The sequence below is a fragment of the Poromitra crassiceps genome (assembly GCF_964638095.1).
Source record: "Poromitra crassiceps genome assembly, chromosome: 9".
NCBI lineage: Eukaryota > Metazoa > Chordata > Actinopteri > Beryciformes > Melamphaidae > Poromitra > Poromitra crassiceps.
Window position 1 is genome coordinate 46,376,369 of NC_139630.1, and position 25,000 is coordinate 46,401,368.

The following is a 25,000-nucleotide window of genomic DNA, read 5'->3' on the forward strand; positions in this document are numbered from 1 at the left end:
CACTATTGATGACCCTATTATAGACATGATTTAGGATAAGGACAAACGCAGGTGTTACAGTTGTGTTCACACCACCAAACTTTCCATACTCTCCTCCTGCTATCTCTCTGATTGACAGCTGTGAGTTGAGCTCAGCTAGCTTCCTCTGGCCGGGTGCAGCTTTGACTGGCTGCTGAGATGCCATGCTGTGGCCTGTGACCCAAATTAGGGCCTTGGGGGTGTGTGTGTGCGTGTGTGTGTGTGTGTGCGCGTGTGCGCGTGTGTGTGTGTGTGTGTGTGTGTGTGTGTGCGCGTGTGCGTGCGTGTGTGCGCAAATGGAGATGGTGCTGGGTGGGGAGGAAGGGGATGGAGTGGGTGCTGGGTGGGGAGGAGGGGGGATGTAATTACTTGTTTAGAGCACTCTTTGGTTTAGAGGTGCTGGAGACAATGGACCCCTCGGTCATCCCTCCTCCCACCCTCCTGGCTCAGCCTTCTGGGAGGACATCTGGGTGGGGGCTGCTCCTTTGGGTGCTATCTCTCTCACACACAAAACGGATCAATACTTTGCCTCTCTCACCTTCATACCTCAGTGTCTTTTGTGGTGTGTGTGTGTCTGTGTGTGTGTGTGTGTGTGTGGGGGGGGGGGGGCTGGCAGGGGGATAGCTTTCTTCGGGCTGAAATCCAATCGGGATCAGAGAATTAGGCTAGTGGGTCACACTCTGAGGGGGGTGGGCCCGGGTGTGTGCAGCAGGGGTCGCGTGGGTCTCCCGAGGGTGAGGGCTTGAGCGTGTGTGTGTGTGTGTGTGTGTGTGTGTGTGTGTCTGAAAATAGGGGGTGTGAGGTTGCGGGTGGAGGTTTTCCCACAGGGGCCGGTCATCCATCGTCTCAGCTAACAGCGCTGAGCTATGCTGCACATTCCCAGCTGATGTCCGCAGTGTCAGCAACACACGGGAAGCCTCCACTCACATCCCATAAACACTGCAGGGAGATCAGATGTGTTAAAACTCTGTGTGTGTGTGTGTGTGTGTGTGTGTGTGTGTGTGTGTGTGTGTGTGTGTGTGTGTGTGTGTGTGTGTGTGTGTGTGTGTATACGAACGTGTGGTTACGTGCTTCAAGTCATTTTAGGGGTTTCACGCTATGAGGAAAAGACAGATCTGACATTTGTGGCTAATTAGACTTTTGTGTGTGTGTGTGTGTGTGTGTGTGTGTGTGTGTGTGTGTGTGTGTCTGTGCGTGCGTGCGTGCGTGCGTGCGTGCGCGTGTCTTTTGTGAGCCAATGAAACCTGCAGGGGTCTATTAAGCAGCTTATCAAATCTTTAGCTCGTCAGGTCGAAATACCGTCACTTTGATTGTAGCAGCACGTTAAGGAAGGAATGCTTATTTCCCTTCTCTTTAGTGTTGCAACTAACGATTATTTTCGTTATCGATTAATGTGTTGACTATTTTCTGGGCTTATCGATTAGTCATTTGGTCAATAAAATGTCACAAAATGGTGAAATATGTGGTTCACTTTTTCCCTAAAGCCCAAGATAGATGACATCCTCATGTGTTCCTTAATTGTCCTGACCAACAGTCTAAAACCCAAAGATAATCAGTTTACTGTCATAGAAGACTAAAGAAACCAGAAAATATTCACATTTAATAAGCTGTAATGAGAGCATTTTTGTTTTTTTTATTTAATTATTAGTGTAAACGACTAATTGAATAAAAAATTATTGGCGATTAATTTCTGGCGATCCACTAATTGATTAATCAACTAATCATTGGAGTTCTCCATCCATCCTGCCCTCTTCTTCCCTCTCATTCAATGTCTGCATCGTAGCTTAGGGCCCAGTCCAGAGCATTTAGCCCTCTCTCCTCCTCTCCTCTCCTCTCTCCTCCTCTCCTCTCCTCTCCTCTCGTCTCGTCTCCTCTCCCCTTCCCTCGCCTCAGCTCCTCTCCTCTCCTCTCCCCTCTCCTCCTCTCTCCTCCTCTCCTCTCCTCTCCTCTCCCTGCTCCTCTGCACTCGTTTGGGCTGAAGTGTGAAAACCAGAGTGGCACTTGAAGGTCCTTAGCGTCAGTAGAGGACGTCTCCGTCTCTTTTGGGAGACAGAGATCTGACCTTAACTCATTGAGTGCCAGCCACTTTTGGAGAACGGATGCTCCAAGTGCCAGAGTTTCAGAGCGTTTTCAGTGATTTCTCGAGGCCCACAGAATATTGTGTGATATTACTATGTAAACACTGAACACGCACAAAGAACGATGAGACTCTATTCTATCATCTGCAAAAAAAAGTTTATTGATCCCATTTTCCGTTCTTTAGTTATGAGCCGGAGAAGATAGCTCGATTCATCCAAAAACAGCAATTTTTTTCTAGAAGCTGAGATAATTGGCCTTTTGTGAAATTAAACATTTCAAGCACATCACTGACTCTGAAGCTAATCTTTTCTAATGTAGTCACACCTCAAAAATAATTTCCTTCAATAAAACAGTGAAGGCCAGGGAATTCTGTTTGGCAGAATAATATTTTTTAGCTACAACCAGCAGCGCTGGCCCCTGCGTGCGCTGCTGGTTGCAGCTTCTTGCTGGTCTTGATTTGCTGCTGGTGGGCATCGGATATTCTGGCTTGCGTTTGTCAATCCTGTCCTGCTGCCTGGGTCTGTCTGGGTGTTGCGTGCTGCTTTGCGTGCCCCCCCCCCCCCCCGCCCCGCCCCGCCCCGCCTCGCCTCGCCTCGCCTCGCCTCAACTGCACACTCCTCCTCCTGTCTGTGGTGGCTCTCTGCTGAGTTTGCTGTGCGCACAGTGAAGGGTGCTCGACATCCTGCTTTTTTACAGCGTTCCGCGTGTGTTTGTCACCGGCAACGATGCTTCCAGTTGAGAATAATAACAACTCCACGGTGTGGATGTGCGGATGTGCTGTCGCAACCGACACGGAGCGGCTCAATTGTGGGAGCAGATTGGCTGCTGCAGGCACAGCTGCAGTAACGTGCTTCAGCATATCGATGCATACGGATGCGATGCGATTTCCGTTTCCATAACGACTTCTTCTTTGTTTTTTCCTTGCCTTTCTGTTATGTGGAGAGCACTGTCGCCACCTAAGGGTTCTGTAAAATAGGTTAGACACATCCAATAGCTATAATATTTGTACAGGAGAGGCAGAAGGCTTTGATCGACGCCCCACCGTCAAAAAACGCAATTGACGAACATGTCCGTCCTTGGCACTCTACGTTACTATTTGAAATGACGAACATGTCCGTCCATGGCACTCAATGAGTTAAGCTGGACGCCGGGGAAGGCCGAAGACGTGCCGGAACGAAGCGGATGGCCCCGAGTCTCCGATCCGCTCGGCCTGTAGGGAACAAAAGCCGTCTGCCATTCGCTCGGGCAAACAAGATCTATCCTCTGAAGTTTGACAGTTAAAAGATGTGATGGAGGAGAATATGGAAGATGGCTTTGAGATAGAGAGATCTCTCATGGGTTAAAGAACTACAAAGGGAGGATTCAACATGAGACGGAGAGAATGGGGAATGGAAAGAGAGAGAGAGAGAGGGGGTTGGCAGCGTTTGACCCATGACCTTTCATCTCCTCTTTTCTTCCTACTTTCATACTTTCGCGTCCTCTCCCCCTCCTCTCTCGCTCTCTCCCGGCTCAGAAGTCATGGAAATGTCTTTGTTTCTTGTACTTGCACACATCGGGCAAACAAGGACACGTGCATAAACACACGAAAACACACACAGACATACACACATAAACACAAGAAAACACACGCACACACACACACACACACACACACCAACCTGACATTCTGCGGTCGATAGTAATTCTCACATCCAAGACATTCTCTGGATGATGATTGATGTTTTTCTTCAATGACATTTTCACTGTAGGCCCGTTACCACGGTTACCACATAAACAAGAACCCACACTGATAAACAGGTTGATTAAAGGACCCAGGAGAAGATTAGGTTAACACTCGCATTGTAAAAAGCCTTAAATTAGACTTTCTGAAAACTACATATTCAGAAAATATCTTGAAACCATCAGATTGACTCTTTCAGCTGGAGAGTGTTTCATATCCTCCAGTGTTGGCCACAGGATGTTTTGAGACTGTGGTGGGTGGACCTCGGACCCTCTAGGGGTGTCCGGAAGAAAACTTAGTACATTTTGAAGTTAAATAAATGCATCAACCTGGTGCACTTTGAGAGCAAAAAAAAGAGGCTCTCTATGAAGAACTGTGACACTTGAATAGTCATTAACAGAATGAAAATATGTAACCATTTATTTAAATTGATAACTCAAGTTCTTTGTAAACATATGGTACATATTCTCTCAGTCTCTGTCATCAGTCATACCAATTTATTACAAAATGCTTTGGGATTCAACACATTAACATTATTCCCATGGTCAGAAAAGTTGCCAGATTTGTCGCTAGTCACTTTTAAAATATATAGAGTGGAGCACACCCAAAAAGTTTGAAGAGGTGCAGACTAATGTAAAGTCAAAGTAACATAAAGAAAAGAAGTCGCACACTCAAAATCTCCTCTGCTGTGTTTTAATGGTTACACCAACATGTTTCGGCGAAAGTGCCTTCGTCAGGGTGCTAGTCACTTTTAAGAAATAAAGTCACCAGGGAGGTCTGAAAAGTGGCTAAGAAAAGTGTGTTGAGTTGGATTGAGTCAGGACTGATGCTGGTGTGTGTATGAGTGAGTGAGAGGTGCTTTGCTGAAGGCTGCAGAACACAATGTTTCAGAGATCTGTTATGTTATTATGAGAAGTGGAAACATATTTTCGGCCCATTATGAAACTGTGGCTGGACCAATTAGACTAGTGGGCCACCATAGTCTTAAAGCAGCTACGAGCAACTTTTTCGATTGTTATTAAACAGTATAAATTTAATATCAATGCATCACATCTTACCTCTAATAGTCGACGAGACCAACGCAGAGTAGTCTCGCTTGAGCCCCGAGTGAATCGGCCAGTGTAGTCTGTCTGTGGCCAGGGAAGATCAGGAAGTGAAATGAAACAGTTTGCAGCAGCCAATTCGACCATAACCACAAAATAACTTCCAAAAAACCTGTTAGAATATAACGAGAGATGTTCGCGAGAGTATGCGTGGCGTTCACATTGTTTATGTTATGTTGCTAGGCAGCTGCGAACGGCGAGGCAGGCAGCTGCGTTTCACTTCCGCGTTTCACTTCCGGGTAGCCGGGCCGGCGGTAAGGAGAGAGAGAGAGAGAGCCCCCTGTTGACGCGAGTTTAGACAGACACAGACTTAATAATCATCCAAGGGAGCAATCTCCAATTCACACGGCTTTGGTCTCAGCTACTATTATAGGTAAGATGTGATGCATCAATATTGTAATTATACTGTTTAACAATCGAAAAAGTTGCTCCTAGCTGCTTTAAGTAATTCATGTGAAACACTGTATCCTTATATCATTCCCATTAAACAGTTCCAATTTAAAAGTTACAACTCTCCCAAGATTTTCATCTATTGTCTGTAATTTAAAGTTCAAGTCATGACAGCGAGTGACAGTTGTGACTTGTGATTGTCTTCTTCTTTAACTGTACAGTGTGACATGGTGTTTGAATGAGATCATTTCAGTTTGAGACGGCGTGTCCTGCACACATGTGCTGGGCCTGGCCCTGCATGTGTGTGCCCCCGGTGGTCTGTAGGCATATTAACATACAGCCCAGCCTATGTGTATTTTTATAGTAAAGTATACGCTTGGACTTGGCCATAGGAATGTCTTGTGGAGCTTATAGGCACACAGCTCGCAGCCTTGGCCGAGGACTTGAGTCGAGTTACTTTACGACTTCCTCGACACAATCTAACTCTCACAGGATAGTTACTGTAGGCACAGCAGAGATGTGATGAAGGAGGGAAGAGAATGGCAGGAAAGGAGAGAGAAAAGGACAGGAATCAGGACAGAATGGCAGAAATGTCCAGGGAAGTCAATGTGATGGACGCAGTGTTGGAGAGAGAGAGAGAGAGAGAGAGAGAGAGAGAGAGAGAGAGAGAGAGAGAGAGAGAGAGAGAGAGAGAGAGAGAGAGAGAGAGAGAGAGAGAGAGAGAGAGGAAAAGAGAGAGGAAAAGAAGGGAGAGAAATGGAAAGAGGAGAGAAAAAGAGTGAGGGAGGGATGGAGGGGGTGAGGGTTGAGGCTTGAAGCGCATACAGGCCAGACTATTGTCCTGGGATCAGCTCAATGATGTCATGTTGAAGATTCTCTCTGTCTCTCTCCGTCTCTCTCTCTGTCTGTCTCTCTCTCTTGCTCTCTGTCTCTGTCCGTCTCTCCCTCTCTCTCTCTGTCTCTCTCTCTCTCTCTCTTGTCTGTCTCTCTCTCTCTCTCTGTCTCTGTCTCTCCCTCTCTCTCCCCCCGCCTCTCTCTCTCTCTCTCTCGCTCTCTCTCTCTCTCTCTGTCTCTGTCTTTATCCAAATGCCCTTGACAAGTTTTTCAAGTGGAAACAAAGTGAGACACGGGCTGAAAATCGACCCAAATGCTTCCTGCCAAAAACAAAATGCTCCTCCATGATTGAAGCTGAAGTAATTCCTCAGGCTGTTTTTGTATAATAAAAGTTGGCCTCCAAGCTGCCTCTTGCACCACTGCTTCTGTCTGCACAAGACACTACCACTGCCTCTGCACAAGACACTACCACTGCTTCTGTCTGCACAAGACACTACCACTGCTTCTGTCTGCACAACACACTACCACTGCTTCTGTCTGCACAACACACTACCACTGCTTCTGTCTGCACAAGACACTACCACTGCTTCTGTCTGCACAAGACACTACCACTGCTTCTGTCTGCACAACACACTACCACTGCTTCTGTCTGCACAAGACACTACCACTGCTTCTGTCTGCACAAGACACTACCACTGCTTCTGTCTGCACAAGACACTACCACTGCTTCTGTCTGCACAAGAGACTACCACTGCTTCTGTCTGCACAAGACACTACCACTGCTTCTGTCTGCACAACACACTACCACTTCTTCTGTCTGCACAACACACTACCACTGCTTCTGTCTGCACAACACACTACCACTGCTTCTGTCTGCACAACACACTGCATCTGTCTGCACAAGACACTACCACTGCTTCTGTCTGCACAACACACTACCACTGCATCTGTCTGCACAAGACACTACCACTGCTTCTGTCTGCACAACACACTACCACTGCTTCTGTCTGCACAAGACACTACCACTGCTTCTGTCTGCACAACACACTACCACTGCTTCTGTCTGCACAAGACACTACCACTGCTTCTGTCTGCACAAGACACTACCACTGCTTCTGTCTGCACAAGACACTACCACTGCTTCTGTCTGCACAACACACTACCACTGCTTCTGTCTGCACAAGACACTACCACTGCTTCTGTCTGCACAAGACACTACCACTGCTTCTGTCTGCACAAGACACTACCACTGCTTCTGTCTGCACAACACACTACCACTGCTTCTGTCTGCACAACACACTACCACTGCTTCTGTCTGCACAACACACTGCTTCTGTCTGCAAAACACACTACCACTGCTTCTGTCTGCACAACACACTACCACTGCTTCTGTCTGCACAACACACTGCATCTGTCTGCACAAGACACTGCCACTGCTTCTGTCTGCACAACACACTGCTTCTGTCTGCACAACACACTACCACTGCTTCTGTCTGCACAAGACACTGCTTCTGTCTGCACAAGACACTACCACTGCTTCTGTCTGCACAAGACACTACCACTGCTTCTGTCTGCACAAGACACTACCACTGCTTCTGTCTGCACAACACACTACCACTGCTTCTGTCTGCACAACACACTGCTTCTGTCTGCACAAGACACTATCACTGCTTCTGTCTGCACAAGACACTACCACTGCTTCTGTCTGCACAAGACACTGCTTCTGTCTGCACAACACACTACCACTGCTTCTGTCTGCACAAGACACTGCTTCTGTCTGCACAAGACACTACCACTGCTTCTGTCTGCACAAGACACTACCACTGCTTCTGTCTGCACAAGACACTACCACTGCTTCTGTCTGCACAAGACACTACCACTGCCTCTGCAAAAGACAGTAGTTAGCTGGGGCTTTATTTGGGCTGGCTGGTGTGAGTATGACAGGAGCAGAGCGGGCTGAGGAGTGACCACGATGCCTGTTAGGTGTGTGAGGGGATTACACACTGTGTGTGTGTGTGTGTGTGTGTGTGTGTGTGTGTGTGTGTGTGTGTGTGTGTGTGTGTGTGTGTGTGTGTGTGTGTGTGTAAGGGGGGGGCAGGTGTTGGTCCTTTTGTGCGGTGTGAAATCTGACGGATGAAAGCTGACTCAGGGCGTATTGTGAAAATGGAGAGGAGGGGAGGTGAGAGAAGAGGAGGGAGAGAAAGACAGAGAGAGAGACATCAGCTGCCAGACCAGATGTTATCTGTGCCTCCTCCTTACTGTCAGAACTGGGTCAAATAGTATTTGTTTTACCCTACTAATGAGGACACAGCAAAGGATTTGTCCATGTATTTTAATTTGATGTGATTAACAACTTGGCTGACTGTATCTTAATTCTGGTCAAATGTAAGTTATAATATGACACAATGACCCTTGGAACATAAGCGTTCTTTAACTGCTTAACGGTCCTTTGCGGGGCGCTCACCTGCCCATTATGAAGCACTCAGACAGCTTGTTTGAGCTACTTGTGTGGCTCATCAGGGCCGTAAAGCGCCAGGCTGTTTGCTGACCACTCCAGCCTAAAGAGCACTTCAGGTGCCGTCGTAAAGTGTGTGACTGACTGAAGTGGACGGGGTAAGTGTACCAGGAGTCATTAACCCTGGCTGGCAGCACGGTGTTACCCACAGGCCAGGCAGGTGGGGGGAGGGGGATGACATTTTTTCACTGCTGTGAAATTATGATGTAATTTTGGTCTTGGCACTAGAGCTGCAAACTAACGATTATTTTCCATTATCGATTATTCTGTTGATTATTTTCTCGACTAATCAATTAGTCTTCTATAAAATGTCACAAAATGGCAAAAAAAAAAAAAGATAACTTTTCCCCCAAAGCACAAGATGACATCCTCAAATGTCTTCTTTTGTTCTGACCAACAGTCCATAACCCAAAGATAATCAGTTTACTCTCATAGAAGACTAAATAAACCAGAACATATTCATATTTAAGAAGCTGGAATAAGAGCATTGTTGTTTCTTAAAAATGTGTCTAAATGATTCATCGATTATTAAAATAGTTGGTGATAAAATAGTTGGATTTCTGTTGCGCGACTAATCAATCAACTAGTCATTGCAGCTCTGCTTGACACATTTTTCCCCCATTGTTTTTTTCCTGCAATATTCTGTGATATAACAAAAGATGAAACACATCATGACATCATGACATCATGACCCTTGATGCATTTCTTTTCTCACGTGATTTGAAAAGACAAATTCAATCAAAGACCAAGTCAACACATTGATGTCCTGTCATCATGATACATGGTATGTGGGCCATGCTGTCGTCATGATGTCTGTGTGTGTAGACACAATAACTCAAGAACAATGCAAGAGAGAAACTTCATACTGACACCGCACAGCTTCTCCCAATGGGACTAGATGATCTCATTAGATTAAGCACCTTTCTGCATACATTTGCATTGAAACGACTTTAACTCTTGAAAGCAACTCCTTTAATACCGCCACCGTGTTATTATATTAGGACAAGCATGTTGACAAAAGAAATCTTTGCTAATCAGTGCTTTTAATTAGCTTAATTAATGACGTCATCATTGTAATCATGGCAATTATAGTGGGTCATTTGGCAGCGCAAGTGTCTCTTGTTTAAATAAGGATTGCACGTTTTGGTCTGTGGCGTTTGAAAAAACACCGGAGCAATGTATGAAGCATGAATGATCATGTAAACAGCATTGGAATGTGGCTTGTGTGTGGCAAAACACTACTGTATCCACACAGTCACGATGATTAGAAGCCATGGACAGAGTATATTGCTGCAGGCATATGGTAAAGTTCAAAGATGTTAAACAGCTTAAAGTTGGCTGGCTGGCGAGGCACGCATCCAAGCAGTTTTGTCTGCTTGATGTTACATGAAGGCCAGAGATGGAAGCCAGGTTGTGCAGGCAGCCAGGCACACACTGATTCTCTCACTCTCTTACTCTGGCAGGAAACCTGTCTCTCTCTCTCTCTCTCACACACACACCCCATCTCTCACACACACTTAAGGGTGTCTAATCCTGGCCTTACACGGACATACGCAGACACACAGAGGCACAGGGGGGACATACACAGACACACAGAGGCACAGGGGGGACATACGCAGACACACAGAGGCACAGGGGGGACATACACAGACACACAGAGGTACAGGGGGACATACGCAGACACACAGAGGCACAGGGGGGACATACACAGACACACAGAGGCACAGGGGGGACATACGCAGACACACAGAGGCACAGGGGGGACATACACAGACACACAGAGGTACAGGGGGACATACGCAGACACACAGAGGCACAGGGGGGACATACACAGACACACAGAGGCACAGGGGGGACATACACAGACACACAGAGGCACAGGGGGGACATACGCAGACACACAGAGGCACAGGGGGGACATACACAGACACACAGAGGCACAGGGGGGACATACGCAGACACACAGAGGCACAGGGGGGACATACGCAGACACACAGAGGCACAGGGGGGACATACACAGACACACAGAGGCACAGGGGGGACATACACAGACACACAGAGGCACAGGGGGGACATACACAGACACACAGAGGCACAGGGGGGACATACGCAGACACACAGAGGCACAGGGGGGACATACACAGACACACAGAGGCACAGGGGGGACATACGCAGACACACAGAGGCACAGGGGGGGCATACACAGACACACAGAGGCACAGGTGGGACATACACAGACACACAGAGGTACAGGGGGGACATACACAGACACACAGAGGCACAGGGGAGAAACAGTCCCTGCCTGCATGCTTTAGGACCATAATTACAGATCATTTACACGGATCAGGTTGAACATAATCTGGACAGAACGGTAACCGAAGCCTTGACATCTCTGCTCTTTCTGCGATCCTGTGTGTGTGGGGGTGGGGGGGGGGGGGTGTTGGTGTGCACAAGAGCCTGTTCACCCAGGAAACGGCCAAGGGTGTGCCCCAAACATGGAGCTGGAAGGTGGGTGAGGAGGGGCTGGGCAAACACAAGTTCCAGCAATCTCCCTCTCTCTGATGTTTGTGTTTCACTGCAGACGGAAACGCATGGTTTCTCTGTGTTTGCTCTGCTTGTGTGTGTGTGTGTGTGTGTGTGTGTGTGTGTGTGTGTGTAGGTGTGTGTGTGTGTGTGTGTGTGTGTGTGTGTGTGTGTGTGTGTGTGTGTGTGTGTGTGTGCTGCACGTGTGCACATGCTATCGCCCATGTCTAGCTGGAATAGCTAGTGTGAGGACCATTAAGCTATTAGCTCAGGTAGGCTTATCTTTGGACTGATAAACCTAATGCATTTTTCCAAGTCCAACACACACACACACACACACACACACACACACACACACACACACACACACACACACACACACACACACACACACACACACACACACCATGGTTTTACATACATTACCTATTCTGATAAGGAAGCATTATCATAAATGTGTCAATAGGCAAAAAAGTTGCTCAGTTACCTATTAATATGGTAGTGTGTAATGTTATATAGCCCTTTGTACAGTGTGTGTACGGAAACTTGAAAGCAATGTGTTGCTTATCGAAAAGCCAAGGCTGCTTGTGTGTGTGTGTGTGTGTGTGTGTGTGTGTGTGCGCGCGTGCAACGTGCGTGTGGGTGTGCGTGCGTGCGTGTGTGTGTGTGTGTGTGTGTGTGTGTGTGTGTGAGAGTTGTTTTGGTCACTGGTTTCTTTCTATGTCTCCAATCTGTAATTGTTACAAAAGTGGGTCAGGCTTGGGAGTGCAAACATTTAGATGGATACGCACCCCGGCCCACACACACACACACACACACACACACACACACACACACACACACACAGACACACACACACACACACACACACACACACACACACACACACACAGTGACTCATTCCAAACTAGTGCGAGGTAAATACCGTTTCACGCTGCTTCATTTTTGGACGCTCCACTTGCTGCCTGCTTTCCTTGGCGCGACAGCAGGCTGGGGCGAAGCAGATTGATTACTAGCCTATAGTAGCAGAACCACAGAACACCCGTGATCCAGCTCATCAGACTCTCCTGTGACTTGTGTTTGTGAGGAGGGGAGATATGTGAGGACAATATGACCAGGAAGTCGCTTCTTGGAAGCACGCGCATGCATGTCAGGTCGTGAGGTTCAGTGTCTTCAGGAGGGATGGACGCAGTTATTGCAGGAGGGTCCCATTATGGGGCGCTCTCCCAAGCAGGCCACACTGTCACTTAAGTGCACTTAGAGGTCGTCCCCCATACCTATCTGAAAGGTGAGAGAGTGAGTGTTCGTCCCCTGTACCTATCTGAAAGGTGAGAGAGTGAGTGTTCGTCCCCTGTACCTATCTGAAAGGTGAGAGAGTGAGTGTTCGTCCCCTGTACCTATCTGAAAGGTTAGAGAGTGAGTGTGTACCTATCTGAAAGGTGAGAGAGTGAGTGTGTACCTATCTGGAAGGTTAGAGAGTGAGTGTGTACCTATCTGAAAGGTTAGAGAGTGAGTGTGTACCTATCTGGAAGGTGAGAGAGTGAGTGTTGGTCCCCTGTACCTATCTGGAAGGTGAGAGAGTGAGTGTGTACCTATCTGAAAGGTTAGAGAGTGAGTGTGTACCTATCTGGAAGGTGAGAGAGTGAGTGTGTACCTATCTGAAAGGTGAGAGAGTGAGTGTGTACCTATCTGAAAGGTTAGAGAGTGAGTGTGTACCTATCTGGAAGGTGAGAGAGTGAGTGTGTACCTATCTGAAAGGTTAGAGAGTGAGTGTGTACCTATCTGGAAGGTGAGAGAGTGAGTGTGTACCTATCTGAAAGGTGAGAGAGTGAGTGTGTACTAGGGCTGGCTCGGTTTGAAAATTTTAAAACCGGTTCGATATTGCCGTCTAAACCGGATCGAACCGGTATACCGATTTTTTTTGTAATAAAAAAAAAAAAAAAAAAAAAAAGTATTTTTTTTTTTTTTTTTTTTTTAAAGCAGGGCTCCCGAGTGTGGCCCATAACGGTCTGTAGTGCAACTTCAGTCCACCTGATAGCGATAATACACCTCTAAGCTGGTATTGTCAACCAGCAATGATACTGAATAAAAAGAAGCAGGACACCTGTGTAACAAACACACCCTGTATTTATTTCTCATAACTATTCAGCTCAACTTTTCTTCTAAACATCAAAATAATAAATGAAATAAGACTTCTGCCTATAGTGCAACTTGAGAAAAGGCTAATAAAAACACAAGCAGTGCAATCAGAATGGATTGGCTTACAGCTGAGCTGCCTTATAAACTTCAAAACTCACAAATTCACACAATATAGGGCCTAGGCATGGGTCGGTTTGAACATTTTGAAACCGGTTCGATATTCCCCAAAAAAACGTATCAAAGCGGCTGCAGTTGCTGGCGATAATGCACCTCTAAGCTGGTATGCTGCCAACCAGCACGAACACTGAATACAAATAAGCAGAACCTTTTAACTGTAACAACACACTGTTTTTATTTCTCATAACTATTCAGCTTAACTTTTCTTCAAACATCAACATAATAAACAAAATAAGACTTTTGCCTACTAGTGCAACTTGAGAAGAGGCTAATACGAACAATAGTGCAATCAGAATGGACTGGCAAAAAAAAAAAAAAAAAATTTTTTTTTTTAGGTTTTTTTTAGGTTTTTTCGGTTTGCACGTGATCAAACCGGTTTGGGCTCGTATACCGAACCGAACCGGTAAAACCGGAAATCGACCCATGCCTAGTGTGTACCTATCTGGAAGGTGAGAGAGTGAGTGTGTACCTATCTGGAAGGTGAGAGAGTGAGTGTGTACCTATCTGAAAGGTTAGAGAGTGAGTGTGTACCTATCTGGAAGGTGAGAGAGTGAGTGTGTACCTATCTGGAAGGTGAGAGAGTGAGTGTGTACCTATCTGAAAGGTTAGAGAGTGAGTGTGTACCTATCTGAAAGGTTAGAGAGTGAGTGTGTACCTATCTGAAAGGTTAGAGAGTGAGTGTGTACCTATCTGAAAGGTTAGAGAGTGAGTGTTCATCCCCTGTACCTATCTGGAGGGTGAGAGAGTGAGTGTGTCTCTGGGATTCTTTGAGCGTGTTCACGGTGTCCCGTTTCATGTTTTTGAACATGATGTCTGTGATCTCCGATGCTTTGATGTGCGACAGGCTCTGGAGGCCGCTGGCAGCCAGAGCGCCCCCCGTTCCTATAGGGGCATCCGATCTCCATGTTGCCACAACACCGGAGCCGCTTTGATGCTAAGGCCCGGTGTCAAAGTCTGACCGGGCCGGTATGAGCCAGGCTGTCTCTCTCATGCTCCCTCCCCTCTCCTCCAGGCTGTCTCTCTCATGCTCCCCTCCCCTCTCCTCCAGGCTGTCTCCCTCATGCTCCCTCCCCTCTCCTCCAGGCTGTCTCTCTCATGCTCCCTCCCCTCTCCTCCAGGCTGTCTCCCTCATGCTCCCTCCCCTCTCCTCCAGGCTGTCTCCCTCATGCTCCCCTCCCCTCTCCTCCAGGCTGTCTCTCTCATGCTCCCTCCCCTCTCCTCCAGGCTGTCTCTCTCATGCTCCCTCCCCTCTCCTCCAGGCTGTCTCCCTCATGCTCCCTCCCCTCTCCTCCAGGCTGTTTCCCTCATGCTCCCCTCCCCTCTCCTCCAGGCTGTCTCCCTCATGCTCCCCTCCCCTCTCCTCCAGGCTGTCTCCCTCATGCTCTCCTCCCCTCTCCTCCAGGCTGTCTCCCTCATGCTCCCTCCCCTCTCCTCCAGGCTGTCTCTCATGCTCTCCTCCCCTCTCCTCCAGGCTGTCTCCCTCATGCTCCCTCCCCTCTCCTCCAGGCTGTCTCCCTCATGCTCCCTCCCCTCTCCTCCAGGCTGTCTCTCATGCTCTCCTCCCCTCTCCTCCAGGCTGTCTCCCTCATGCTCCCTCCCCTCTCCTCCAGGCTGTCTCTCTCATGCTCCCTCCCCTCTCCTCCAGGCTGTCTCCCTCATGCTCCCTCCCCTCTCCTCCAGGCTGTCTCCCTCATGCTCCCTCCCCTCTCCTCCAGGCTGTCTCCCTCATGCTCCCTCCCCTCTCCTCCAGGCTGTCTCTCTCATGCTCCCTCCCCTCTCCTCCAGGCTGTCTCTCATGCTCTCCTCCCCTCTCCTCCAGGCTGTCTCTCTCATGCTCCCTCCCCTCTCCTCCAGGCTGTCTCCCTCATGCTCCCTCCCCTCTCCTCCAGGCTGTCTCCCTCATGCTCCCTCCCCTCTCCTCCAGGCTGTCTCCCTCATGCTCTCCTCCCCTCTCCTCCAGGCTGTCTCCCTCATGCTCCCCTCCCCTCTCCTCCAGGCTGTCTCCCTCATGCTCCCTCCCCTCTCCTCCAGGCTGTCTCCCTCATGCTCCCCTCCCCTCTCCTCCAGGCTGTCTCCCTCATGCTCCCTCCCCTCTCCTCCAGGCTGTCTCCCTCATGCTCCCCTCCCCTCTCCTCCAGGCTGTCTCCCTCATGCTCCCTCCCCTCTCCTCCATGCTTTCTCCCTCATGCTCCCCTCCCCTCTCCTCCAGGCTGTCTCCCTCATGCTCTCCTCTCCTCTCCTCCAGGCTGTCTCTCTCATGCTCCCTCCCCTCTCCTCCAGGCTGTCTCCCTCATGCTCCCTCCCCTCTCCTCCAGGCTATCTCCCTCATGCTCCCTCCCCTCTCCTCCAGGCTGTCTCCCTCATGCTCCCCTCCCCTCTCCTCCAGGCTGTCTCCCTCATGCTCCCCTCCCCTGCTCAGCGCATCAAAGCCGGCTTTCTTTTGAAGCGGGACCCTTGGAAAAAGCGGCAGGGGGAAACTTGGACGCCTTGGCTCTGATACGCCTGTGTGGCTTCACTTCAGCAGACCTGAGTGTGAGGCCTTGGGAGGCGGTAATCATATCTTAACGGATCTCTTCACAGACACAAGGTTGTGAGCCAGCTTGGCACCAGGTTGTCGCCAAATAGGCTCCTGTATTCACACACACACACACACACACACACACACACACACACACACACACACACACACACACACACACACACACACACACACACAACCGGTCTCTCTTCTACAGAAATAGGGCTTTCATTCATGCCCCCAGAGAGTGGAATATTCTCAGCATTACACCGTTAATCTGCTCATTAAACCCACTCTCTCTCCAACTGTCACCAGAATAAGACGTTGGCATTTTATGTGTCTGAAACCCAGTGATATGTAGATATATCTATATATATATACTGTATATATATATATATATATATATATATATATATATATATATATATGTAGAATATCAACGTACTGTAGGTTTGAAATAGAACATCTGAGAAATACGTTTCTAAAATGTGGCATTTTACCTTTCTGCAAACCTACAATCTCAACGTACATTTAAAACAAAACCTTGCTGCCTTTCCACGTTAAACAAGTTTGGTTATGTTTAGGCATGTACAATTTAGGATTATGGACTTTGGAAACGCTGTGACGATGACGGGGAGTAGAACATGGTCCTCCAGTGTGAAAGGCAAGTGTTTATGCCCTCCACTCCGGCCACAGCACCCCTACTGGCCAGCATGCTCTTTCAATAGCCCACTCTATGATGTATGTATATAACGTTTATATTCACGTATCTATAGAAACGTGAAACGTATTTTGGTTCAGAAATGTTCATATTCTACATGGATGAATCTACACATGGATTCGGAATAAGCACAATCTGGAGTTTGTGTCTGGCTGTGTGTTGTTTGTGTGGGTTTTGTCACACAGTGGGGTGTTTAGTACTTGATCAGAGACTTAGCCTGGTGCCTGCTGCTGTGTGCAGCAGTGTGAAGTGTGATGGGGTGCAGTCGAGGACAGAGCTGCGGTCAGCCCTCACAGAGCGGGTGGTCAGTCAGACTGCGGTCAGCTGGAATGTCAGGACCTCGGCGATGTTGAACAGATATAGAGCCTGTGAGAACATGAAGGTGGTATTGTAGCTGTTGGAACTTAGGCACAGTAAGTCTTTTTAGCACTTAGTTTGAGTTAGAGAAATACACGACTGGGCTCTGTTGGGAATGTGTGGATTTTAAGCATATTCATTTCAATAAATTTCAATTTTAAAGGTTCTGTGTGCAGCATATTGACATCAACAAATTTTTAGCACATAGACTTTGAGATGTTAGTATAATTACAGTAAACAAACAAAACATCACTGAGAACATTGGGCCACCGGGTCAGATTTTGCCAGAAATCGGCTATATTGCTTTATGGCACAAAACAGGACAGGTAATAGTTGTCTCAACCATTTGTTTATGGTAATTATACCAAGGTATTACCATTAATATGACAGTGATGTTTAAAAATACGAACCGCAGCACCTTTATAATTAGAAATCAAACAGGACGTAGGACATACTTGGGACAAAATTAACATCAATGCAATTTTCTCTGTCTCTTCTTTCTGTGCAGACGATTATAACTACCTGCCGGATGCGTTGCCTCCTCTTCCTGAAGTCCCGGACTCCGGCTCGGACCTGAGCTGCGTCGACGTCCCGGCACGCTGCCTGCGCAACCCTGCCTTCCGCCACGCCCCCTCGCGCCACTGCTCCGCCCACAGCATGGACTCCTCCCCCGACAGCGCTGACAGGCCCATCAGCTACAGCTCTACCTCCTCCTCCGCCTCGTCCCGGGACAGTCACTGCTCTCTGGGCAGCCGCTCCACCCTCGCCCCCGCCCCACACTGTAACCCGGTTACCTCGGACCGGGACTCCGGGGCCATCCGGCTGGAGCTGGTCCCAGCCCGGCAGCTGGGGGGTGGGGAGGAGGAGGATGCGGGGAGGGGGGCGGGGGGACAGGGCAGCGGACAGACTTCCACGGGCCACTCAGAACCAGAGCTGAGCCCGGATGGAGGAGACAGGACGTGCCCGGGACAGGGACCCAGGACGGATGGAGGGGACAGGACCAGCCCGGGACAGGGACCCAGGACGTATGTGGACCGGGTGGTGCAGGAGATACTGGACACAGAGAGGACCTATGTCCAGGACCTACGTAGCATCGTACAGGTAGGAACACTCCACCATACACTACACTGGAGGGTTTCTTTTTTCTGATTTCCCTCTGTTTTGTAAAATAGCAATGTTTTGGCTCCAAAATTGTAAAATCGTAATGTTTTTTTCAATGGGTTGAGGGGTGGGAGAGGTTAGGTTTAGGGTTAGGGTCTGGGGAGAGGTTAGGTTTAGGGTTAGGGTCTGGGGGAGGTTAGTGGGGTCGGAGATCCCCGGAAAAAAGGTTTACCATTTTACATTTGGTTTTCTCCCCAATTTCACTTGGCCAGAACTGGGGAGAGTTGTAGAATAGCACACGCATCCTCCGACACATTTGCAGTCACCAGCTGCTTCTTTTCACCTGACAGCGAGGAGGTTCACTGGCAGGATGTAGCGCGTGGCTGCGGGAGGATCACACTATCCCTCCAGTTCCCCTCCCCCCAAACAGGCGCCCCGACCGACCAGAGGAGGCACTAGTGCAGCGACCAGGACACATACCCGGCTTCCCACCCACAGACACGGCCAATTGTGCTTGTATGGACGTCCGACCAAGCCGGAGGTAGTCTCAACGCCAGACCCACGAGAGTTCTTACGCTGATACACTATGTCACTGCATGCTGCAGAGCTCTCTCTGGGTCTGGGACACTTATGGTACGGAACCGTTCACTTGGCCAGTCATATGCCAGTGGTGGATTCAGTCCTCCCTAATCAGTAACGACTTTGCGATCAGACGACACGGGACGTGTAGCCCATTTTTCGAACCGCTCTCTCATCGGTGCTACAACCTGTCACTCATTCAATTTCAACCCGCCTTCAAAAACCAGCAGTGGCTGTGAAGTGGCACAGACTCATGGAGGGAGTGCAGCGATACAACATAATATTTGAGTCTGGGGAGAGACTAAGCCGGAGGTAACACTGGGGTTTCGAACCTGCGACCTGACCTACCACTGCACTACCTGGATGGGTTTTTTCCAAATATTGCATCTATCCATTGGGTAGACATCCATCTGTACTAGAAACTTATTTCCCACTTGATGATGGAGCACAACCTTTAGGAAATAGTGTAGTAGGATGCTGCATATAGACAGGGAATCAAAGAAAGCATCTATAGTAAGAAGAACTTGTACACAATTGTGCTTTAAAGCATTTCACAGAACTCTAGACTTAGAATCCAGTTTTGCAATGTTGTGTTCTGGCTGCGAGTATGTACAAGAAACTGACTTCACTAGAATTTCACTATCAAATCTCCATCGTTAGTGAACATTTGCATGAGGAACAAATGGTTTCAAACCTTGCAAACAGGCACCGTCTCTCCAAAGCCATGAAAACCACACACCTCAAATGTTTCCCAAACACGTAAAGCAATAGGTCACCCAAAAATGAAAATGCTGTCACTATCATGCCAAATGAAACACAGGTGAGGTTAGTCCATGTAACACACAGGGAGCTTGCCAGCACAATTTCCTAGCAGCCTTCTCCAACACAACTGAAGTCAATCGGGACCTGTTGTTTAGAGTTCCAAAACTCAAACAGCCAAACTATCACACTGTGAAGAGCAAGACAAACTATCACACTGTGAAGAGCAAGACATTATAAACTATCACACTGTGAAGAGCAAGACATTATAAACTATCACACTGTGAAGAGCAAGACATTATAAACTATCACGCTGTGAAGAGCAAGACATTATAAACTATCACACTGTGAAGAGCAAGACATTATAAACTATCACACTGTGAAGAGCAAAACATTATAAACTATCACACTGTGAAGAGCAAGACATTATAAACTATCACGCTGTGAAGAGCAAGACATTATAAACTATCACACTGTGAAGAGCAAGACATTATAAACTATCACACTGTGAAGAGCAAAACATTATAAACTATCACGCTGTGAAGAGCAAGACATTATAAACTATCACGCTGTGAAGAGCAAGACATTATAAACTATCACACTGTGAAGAGCAAGACATTATAAACTATCACACTGTGAAGAGCAAGACATTATAAACTATCACACTGTGAAGAGCAAGACATTATAAACTATCACGCTGTGAAGAGCAAGACATTATAAACTATCACGCTGTGAAGAGCAAGACATTATAAACTATCACGCTGTGAAGAGCAAGACATTATAAACTATCACACTGTGAAGAGCAAGACATTATAAACTATCACACTGTGAAGAGCAAGACATTATAAACTATCACGCTGTGAAGAGCAAGACATTATAAACTATCACACTGTGAAGAGCAAGACATTATAAACTATCACACTGTGAAGAGCAAGACATTATAAACTATCACACTGTGAAGAGCAAGACATTATAAACTATCACACTGTGAAGCAGGAGCGGTTCTAGGCCTTTTTTGGGTGGGCTTTAGCCCACCCAAAAATAGTCTCAGCCCACCCAAAAAAAAAAAAAAAAAAAAAAAAAATCTCTCCAAATCCATGGTGGTCATTAGTAGCAGTTTCTGTTAAAATTATCTTTATTTATTATTTATTTTTGCTTTAAAACTATTTTTAAATTTTCTGCTTAACTCATTGAGTGCCAGCCACTTTTGGAGAACGGACGCTCCCAGTGCCAGAGTTTCAGAGCGTTTTCAGTGATTTCTCGAGGCCCACAGAATATTGTGTGATATTACTATGTAAACACCGAACACGCACAAAGAACGAGGAGACTCTATTGTATCATCAGCAAAAAAAAGTTTATTGATACCATTTTTCGTTCTTTAGTTATGAGCCGGAGAAGATAGGTTGTTTTCAGCAAAAACAGGCGTTTCAAATTAGAAGCTGAGATATTCAGCCTTTTGTGAAATGAAGCATTTCAAGCACATTCACTGACTCTGAAGCTAATATTTTCTGACCTGAAACATCTGAACAGCACCCACACACCCCTCAACTCCAAACTCCTCCTCCGTGGGAGTGTCTCTGGTGGCTCTGCTCGCTCTGCTGGCTGCTGCGTGTGTCAGGCGAGTCTCTGCTGCCTGCTATGGCAGGCTCTGCTGCCTTACGGATCCACGTTCGGATGGCAGCCGCTCGTCGGGGGAGTCTGGATCGGGCTCGCGTTCGTCTGCGTTTCTGGGGTTTCGGTTGTGAGCTGGGATGAAGCTCCGTCCGATTATAGGCTTTCTGCTGCGCGTTTCAAAGTGCGCTGCACCCAGTCTATTTTCGGAGCGCTCAGCCTTGTGCGCCGGCTCCCAGCGCGACACTGAAAAGCCAAACCATTCTCATGAGAATGGTTTGGCTTTGGTTTTATTTTCTGGCGGCTAATCGTGTGGAGAAACTATGCAGCAGAGACAGAGGGGCTCATTTGTGGGAGCGGATTGACTGCTGTTCGCAGCTAACGTTGGCTCCAGGCAGCCAGAGCAATCTGTGCCGCTCTGGCTCATGCATCGGTTTCTCTTTCATCACGGGGCTTTTTCTGCTTTTTTTCCTCAACTTTCTCTAATCTGGAGAGCACTGTCGCCACCTAATGGGTCCATAAAATAGGTTATACACCTTCAATAGCTACAATATTTTTACAGGAGATGCACGAGGCTTTGATCCACGTCCCACCGTCAAAAAACGCAATTGACGACTTTAGTCGTCTTTGGCACTCTACGTTACTATTCGAATTGACGACTATACTCGTCCTTGGCACTCAATAGAGTTAAAGTTCATGAAAAAAAGTGTCATTCTTGTTTTTCCCCCCAATAATTTCATAATACCATTTGTAATGCCACCGTTGTAGTGCTGTTGTTCAAAATTAAAGTACATTTTCTCAGATTTATTGGTGTCTTTCTAGTCACACAATTTAATAGTCAGTGTTTCCCATACACTGATCTATTTGTGGTGGTACACCCTATACAGATTTTGACCCCCACAAATACTGCCACATATTAATTTCAACTAGTTGACTGCAAACTCCTGCTTTAGTGCTTACAGTATATTATTATCTTGTCGGAATTTTATTCCAGCCAATAAGTTAGGAAGTTCCCTTTTGATTTAATTTTACTTTTGTTTTGCCTACAAAGCAAAATGTTACTTTACTTGAAACTCCCCTGAAGTGATTTTGGTATTATGTATGCAAGCATAATTCTACCATAAGTAACCTGTATGCAGAATATATATAGTATATATATGGAAACAATTATTTTTTCATTGCTGTAAAACCACAGAACGGTAAAGAAGATTTTGATGTGTGTAGTTCTTCATAGATCTAGTCTCTTCATTTTGATCTCAAAGTGCACCAGCTTGATCCATTTTTACTTGAAACTGTACAAAATTTTCTTCTGAGCTGAGCCCACCCAAAGGTCTGATGCTAAAACTGCCCCTGCTGTGAAGAGCAAGACATTATAAACTATCACACTGTGAAGAGCAAGACATTATAAACTATCACACTGTGAAGAGCAAGACAAACTATCACACTGTGAAGAGCAAGACATTATAAACTATCACGCTGTGAAGAGCAAGACATTATAAACTATCACACTGTGAAGAGCAAGACATTATAAACTATCACACTGTGAAGAGCAAGACATTATAAACTATCATACTGTGAAGAGCAAGACATTATAAACTATCACACTGTGAAGAGCAAGACAAACTATCACACTGTGAAGAGCAAGACATTATAAACTATCACACTGTGAAGAGCAAGACATTATAAACTATCACACTGTGAAGAGCAAAACATTATAAACTATCACACTGTGAAGAGCAAGACATTATAAACTATCACACTGTGAAGAGCAAGACATTATAAACTATCACACTGTGAAGAGCAAGACATTATAAACTATCACACTGTGAAGAGCAAGACATTATAAACTATCACACTGTGAAGAGCAAGACATTATAAACTATCACACTGTGAAGAGCAAGACATTATAAACTATCACGCTGTGAAGAGCAAGACATTATAAACTATCACACTGTGAAGAGCAAGACATTATAAACTATCACACTGTGAAGAGCAAGACAAACTATCACACTGTGAAGAGCAAGACATTATAAACTATCACACTGTGAAGAGCAAGACATTATAAACTATCACACTGTGAAGAGCAAGACATTATAAACTATCACACTGTGAAGAGCAAGACATTATAAACTATCACGCTGTGAAGAGCAAGACATTATAAACTATCACACTGTGAAGAGCAAGACAAACTATCACACTGTGAAGAGCAAGACATTATAAACTATCACGCTGTGAAGAGCAAGACATTATAAACTATCACACTGTGAAGAGCAAGACATTATAAACTATCACACTGTGAAGAGCAAGACATTATAAACTATCACACTGTGAAGAGCAAGACATTATAAACTATCACACTGTGAAGAGCAAGACATTATAAACTATCACACTGTGAAGAGCAAGACATTATAAACTATCACACTGTGAAGAGCAAGACATTATAAACTATCACACTGTGAAGAGCAAGACAAACTATCACACTGTGAAGAGCAAGACATTATAAACTATCACACTGTGAAGAGCAAGACATTATAAACTATCACACTGTGAAGAGCAAGACATTATAAACTATCACACTGTGAAGAGCAAGACATTATAAACTATCACACTGTGAAGAGCAAGACATTATAAACTATCACACTGTGAAGAGCAAGACATTATAAACTATCACACTGTGAAGAGCAAGACAAACTATCGCACTGTGAAGAGCAAAACATTATATGTTGCAAAGGAAATCAATCAGCTGTAAATATACAGTAGGTGTTTTTTGGAGCTGTGAAGAACTGGCTGCTACAGTATGGAGTTGTGCTAGCAACCTCCCTGTGTGGACAAACTCCACCTGTGATGAAGTGGCATGAGGGTGAGTAGATGATGACAGATTTTTTTATTTTTGGGTGAACTATTCCTTAAAAAACCTGCACGTGTACCGAGTGACCCAGTTGAGGCGCGGGTGTCAGCGGGACCTCATCAATGTGTTTTAGTGGAGCGGCTGTTTGACCCAGGACTTTAAATCAGGAGATAACAGACATCCTCTGGGTCTTTCTTTTCCCCCGGTCAGGTTCTCCTCCCACACGTGACACACGGGGACCTCAGGACAATAAGGTCACCTGACAATGAGGTCACATGTGCTGGCAGGTGGGGTTTGGCCGGGATACATGATACCAGTGCCTTTGTGCTGCCTGCCACATTCAAAACATACACATGAGCACGCACACTATAGCACACACACACACACACACACACACACACACAATACTGTATGCGCGCACACACACACACACACACACACACACACACACACACACACACACACACACACACACAGGCAAACAGTCCTTTTTCAGGCTGGCTTTGAACTGCGGGTATACACATTGCCTGAAGTCAGTGCTTTTGTATGGTTTTGTTAAAGATGGGCTGTAGTGGTTTGTCTCAAAGGTTTCTCTCCCTCCTCCTCTCTCATTTTCTCTGTCTATATCCCTCCCCCCTTTGTCTCTCTATCACTCCCCCCTTTGTCTCTCTATCCCTCCCCCCTTTGTCTCTGTAGTCATCCCGTTGTGTTTTTCTGTAAAGTGTATAATTGGACTCTGAAGCATTTGATGTATCTGCCTTTGTGCAGAATGTGGTGCACACGTGTGATGTGCCAAGGCCATCTGCAAGCATTTGCATTGTGCAGTTGAATTTAAATGGATTGTTGCGGGCTACAGCAGATACTCAACTTGCTTTGCTCAGGGGCCACCTTTGCAAAATGACAGGAGGCCAGGGGCCAGTTAATAAACAAACATTAATATTATACATTTTTCTGTAGCGGATGATATGTTTTTGGGGTGCCAGCCAGAGTCTAGTCTGACAATTTTAA

General features: G+C 46.7%; 1 protein-coding gene across 1 annotated transcript in view; it reads left to right on the top strand.

Moving 5' to 3' along the window:
- Positions 1-25,000, top strand: part of LOC310782768 (pleckstrin homology domain-containing family G member 1) — a 54,943-nt gene that overhangs the window by 762 nt on the left and 29,181 nt on the right. Inside the window, exon 2 of the mRNA XM_083643513.1 lies at positions 17,603-18,195. Within this exon, the coding sequence (XP_083499639.1) occupies positions 17,603-18,195 (593 nt within the window). The remainder of the gene's footprint in view (positions 1-17,602; positions 18,196-25,000) is intronic.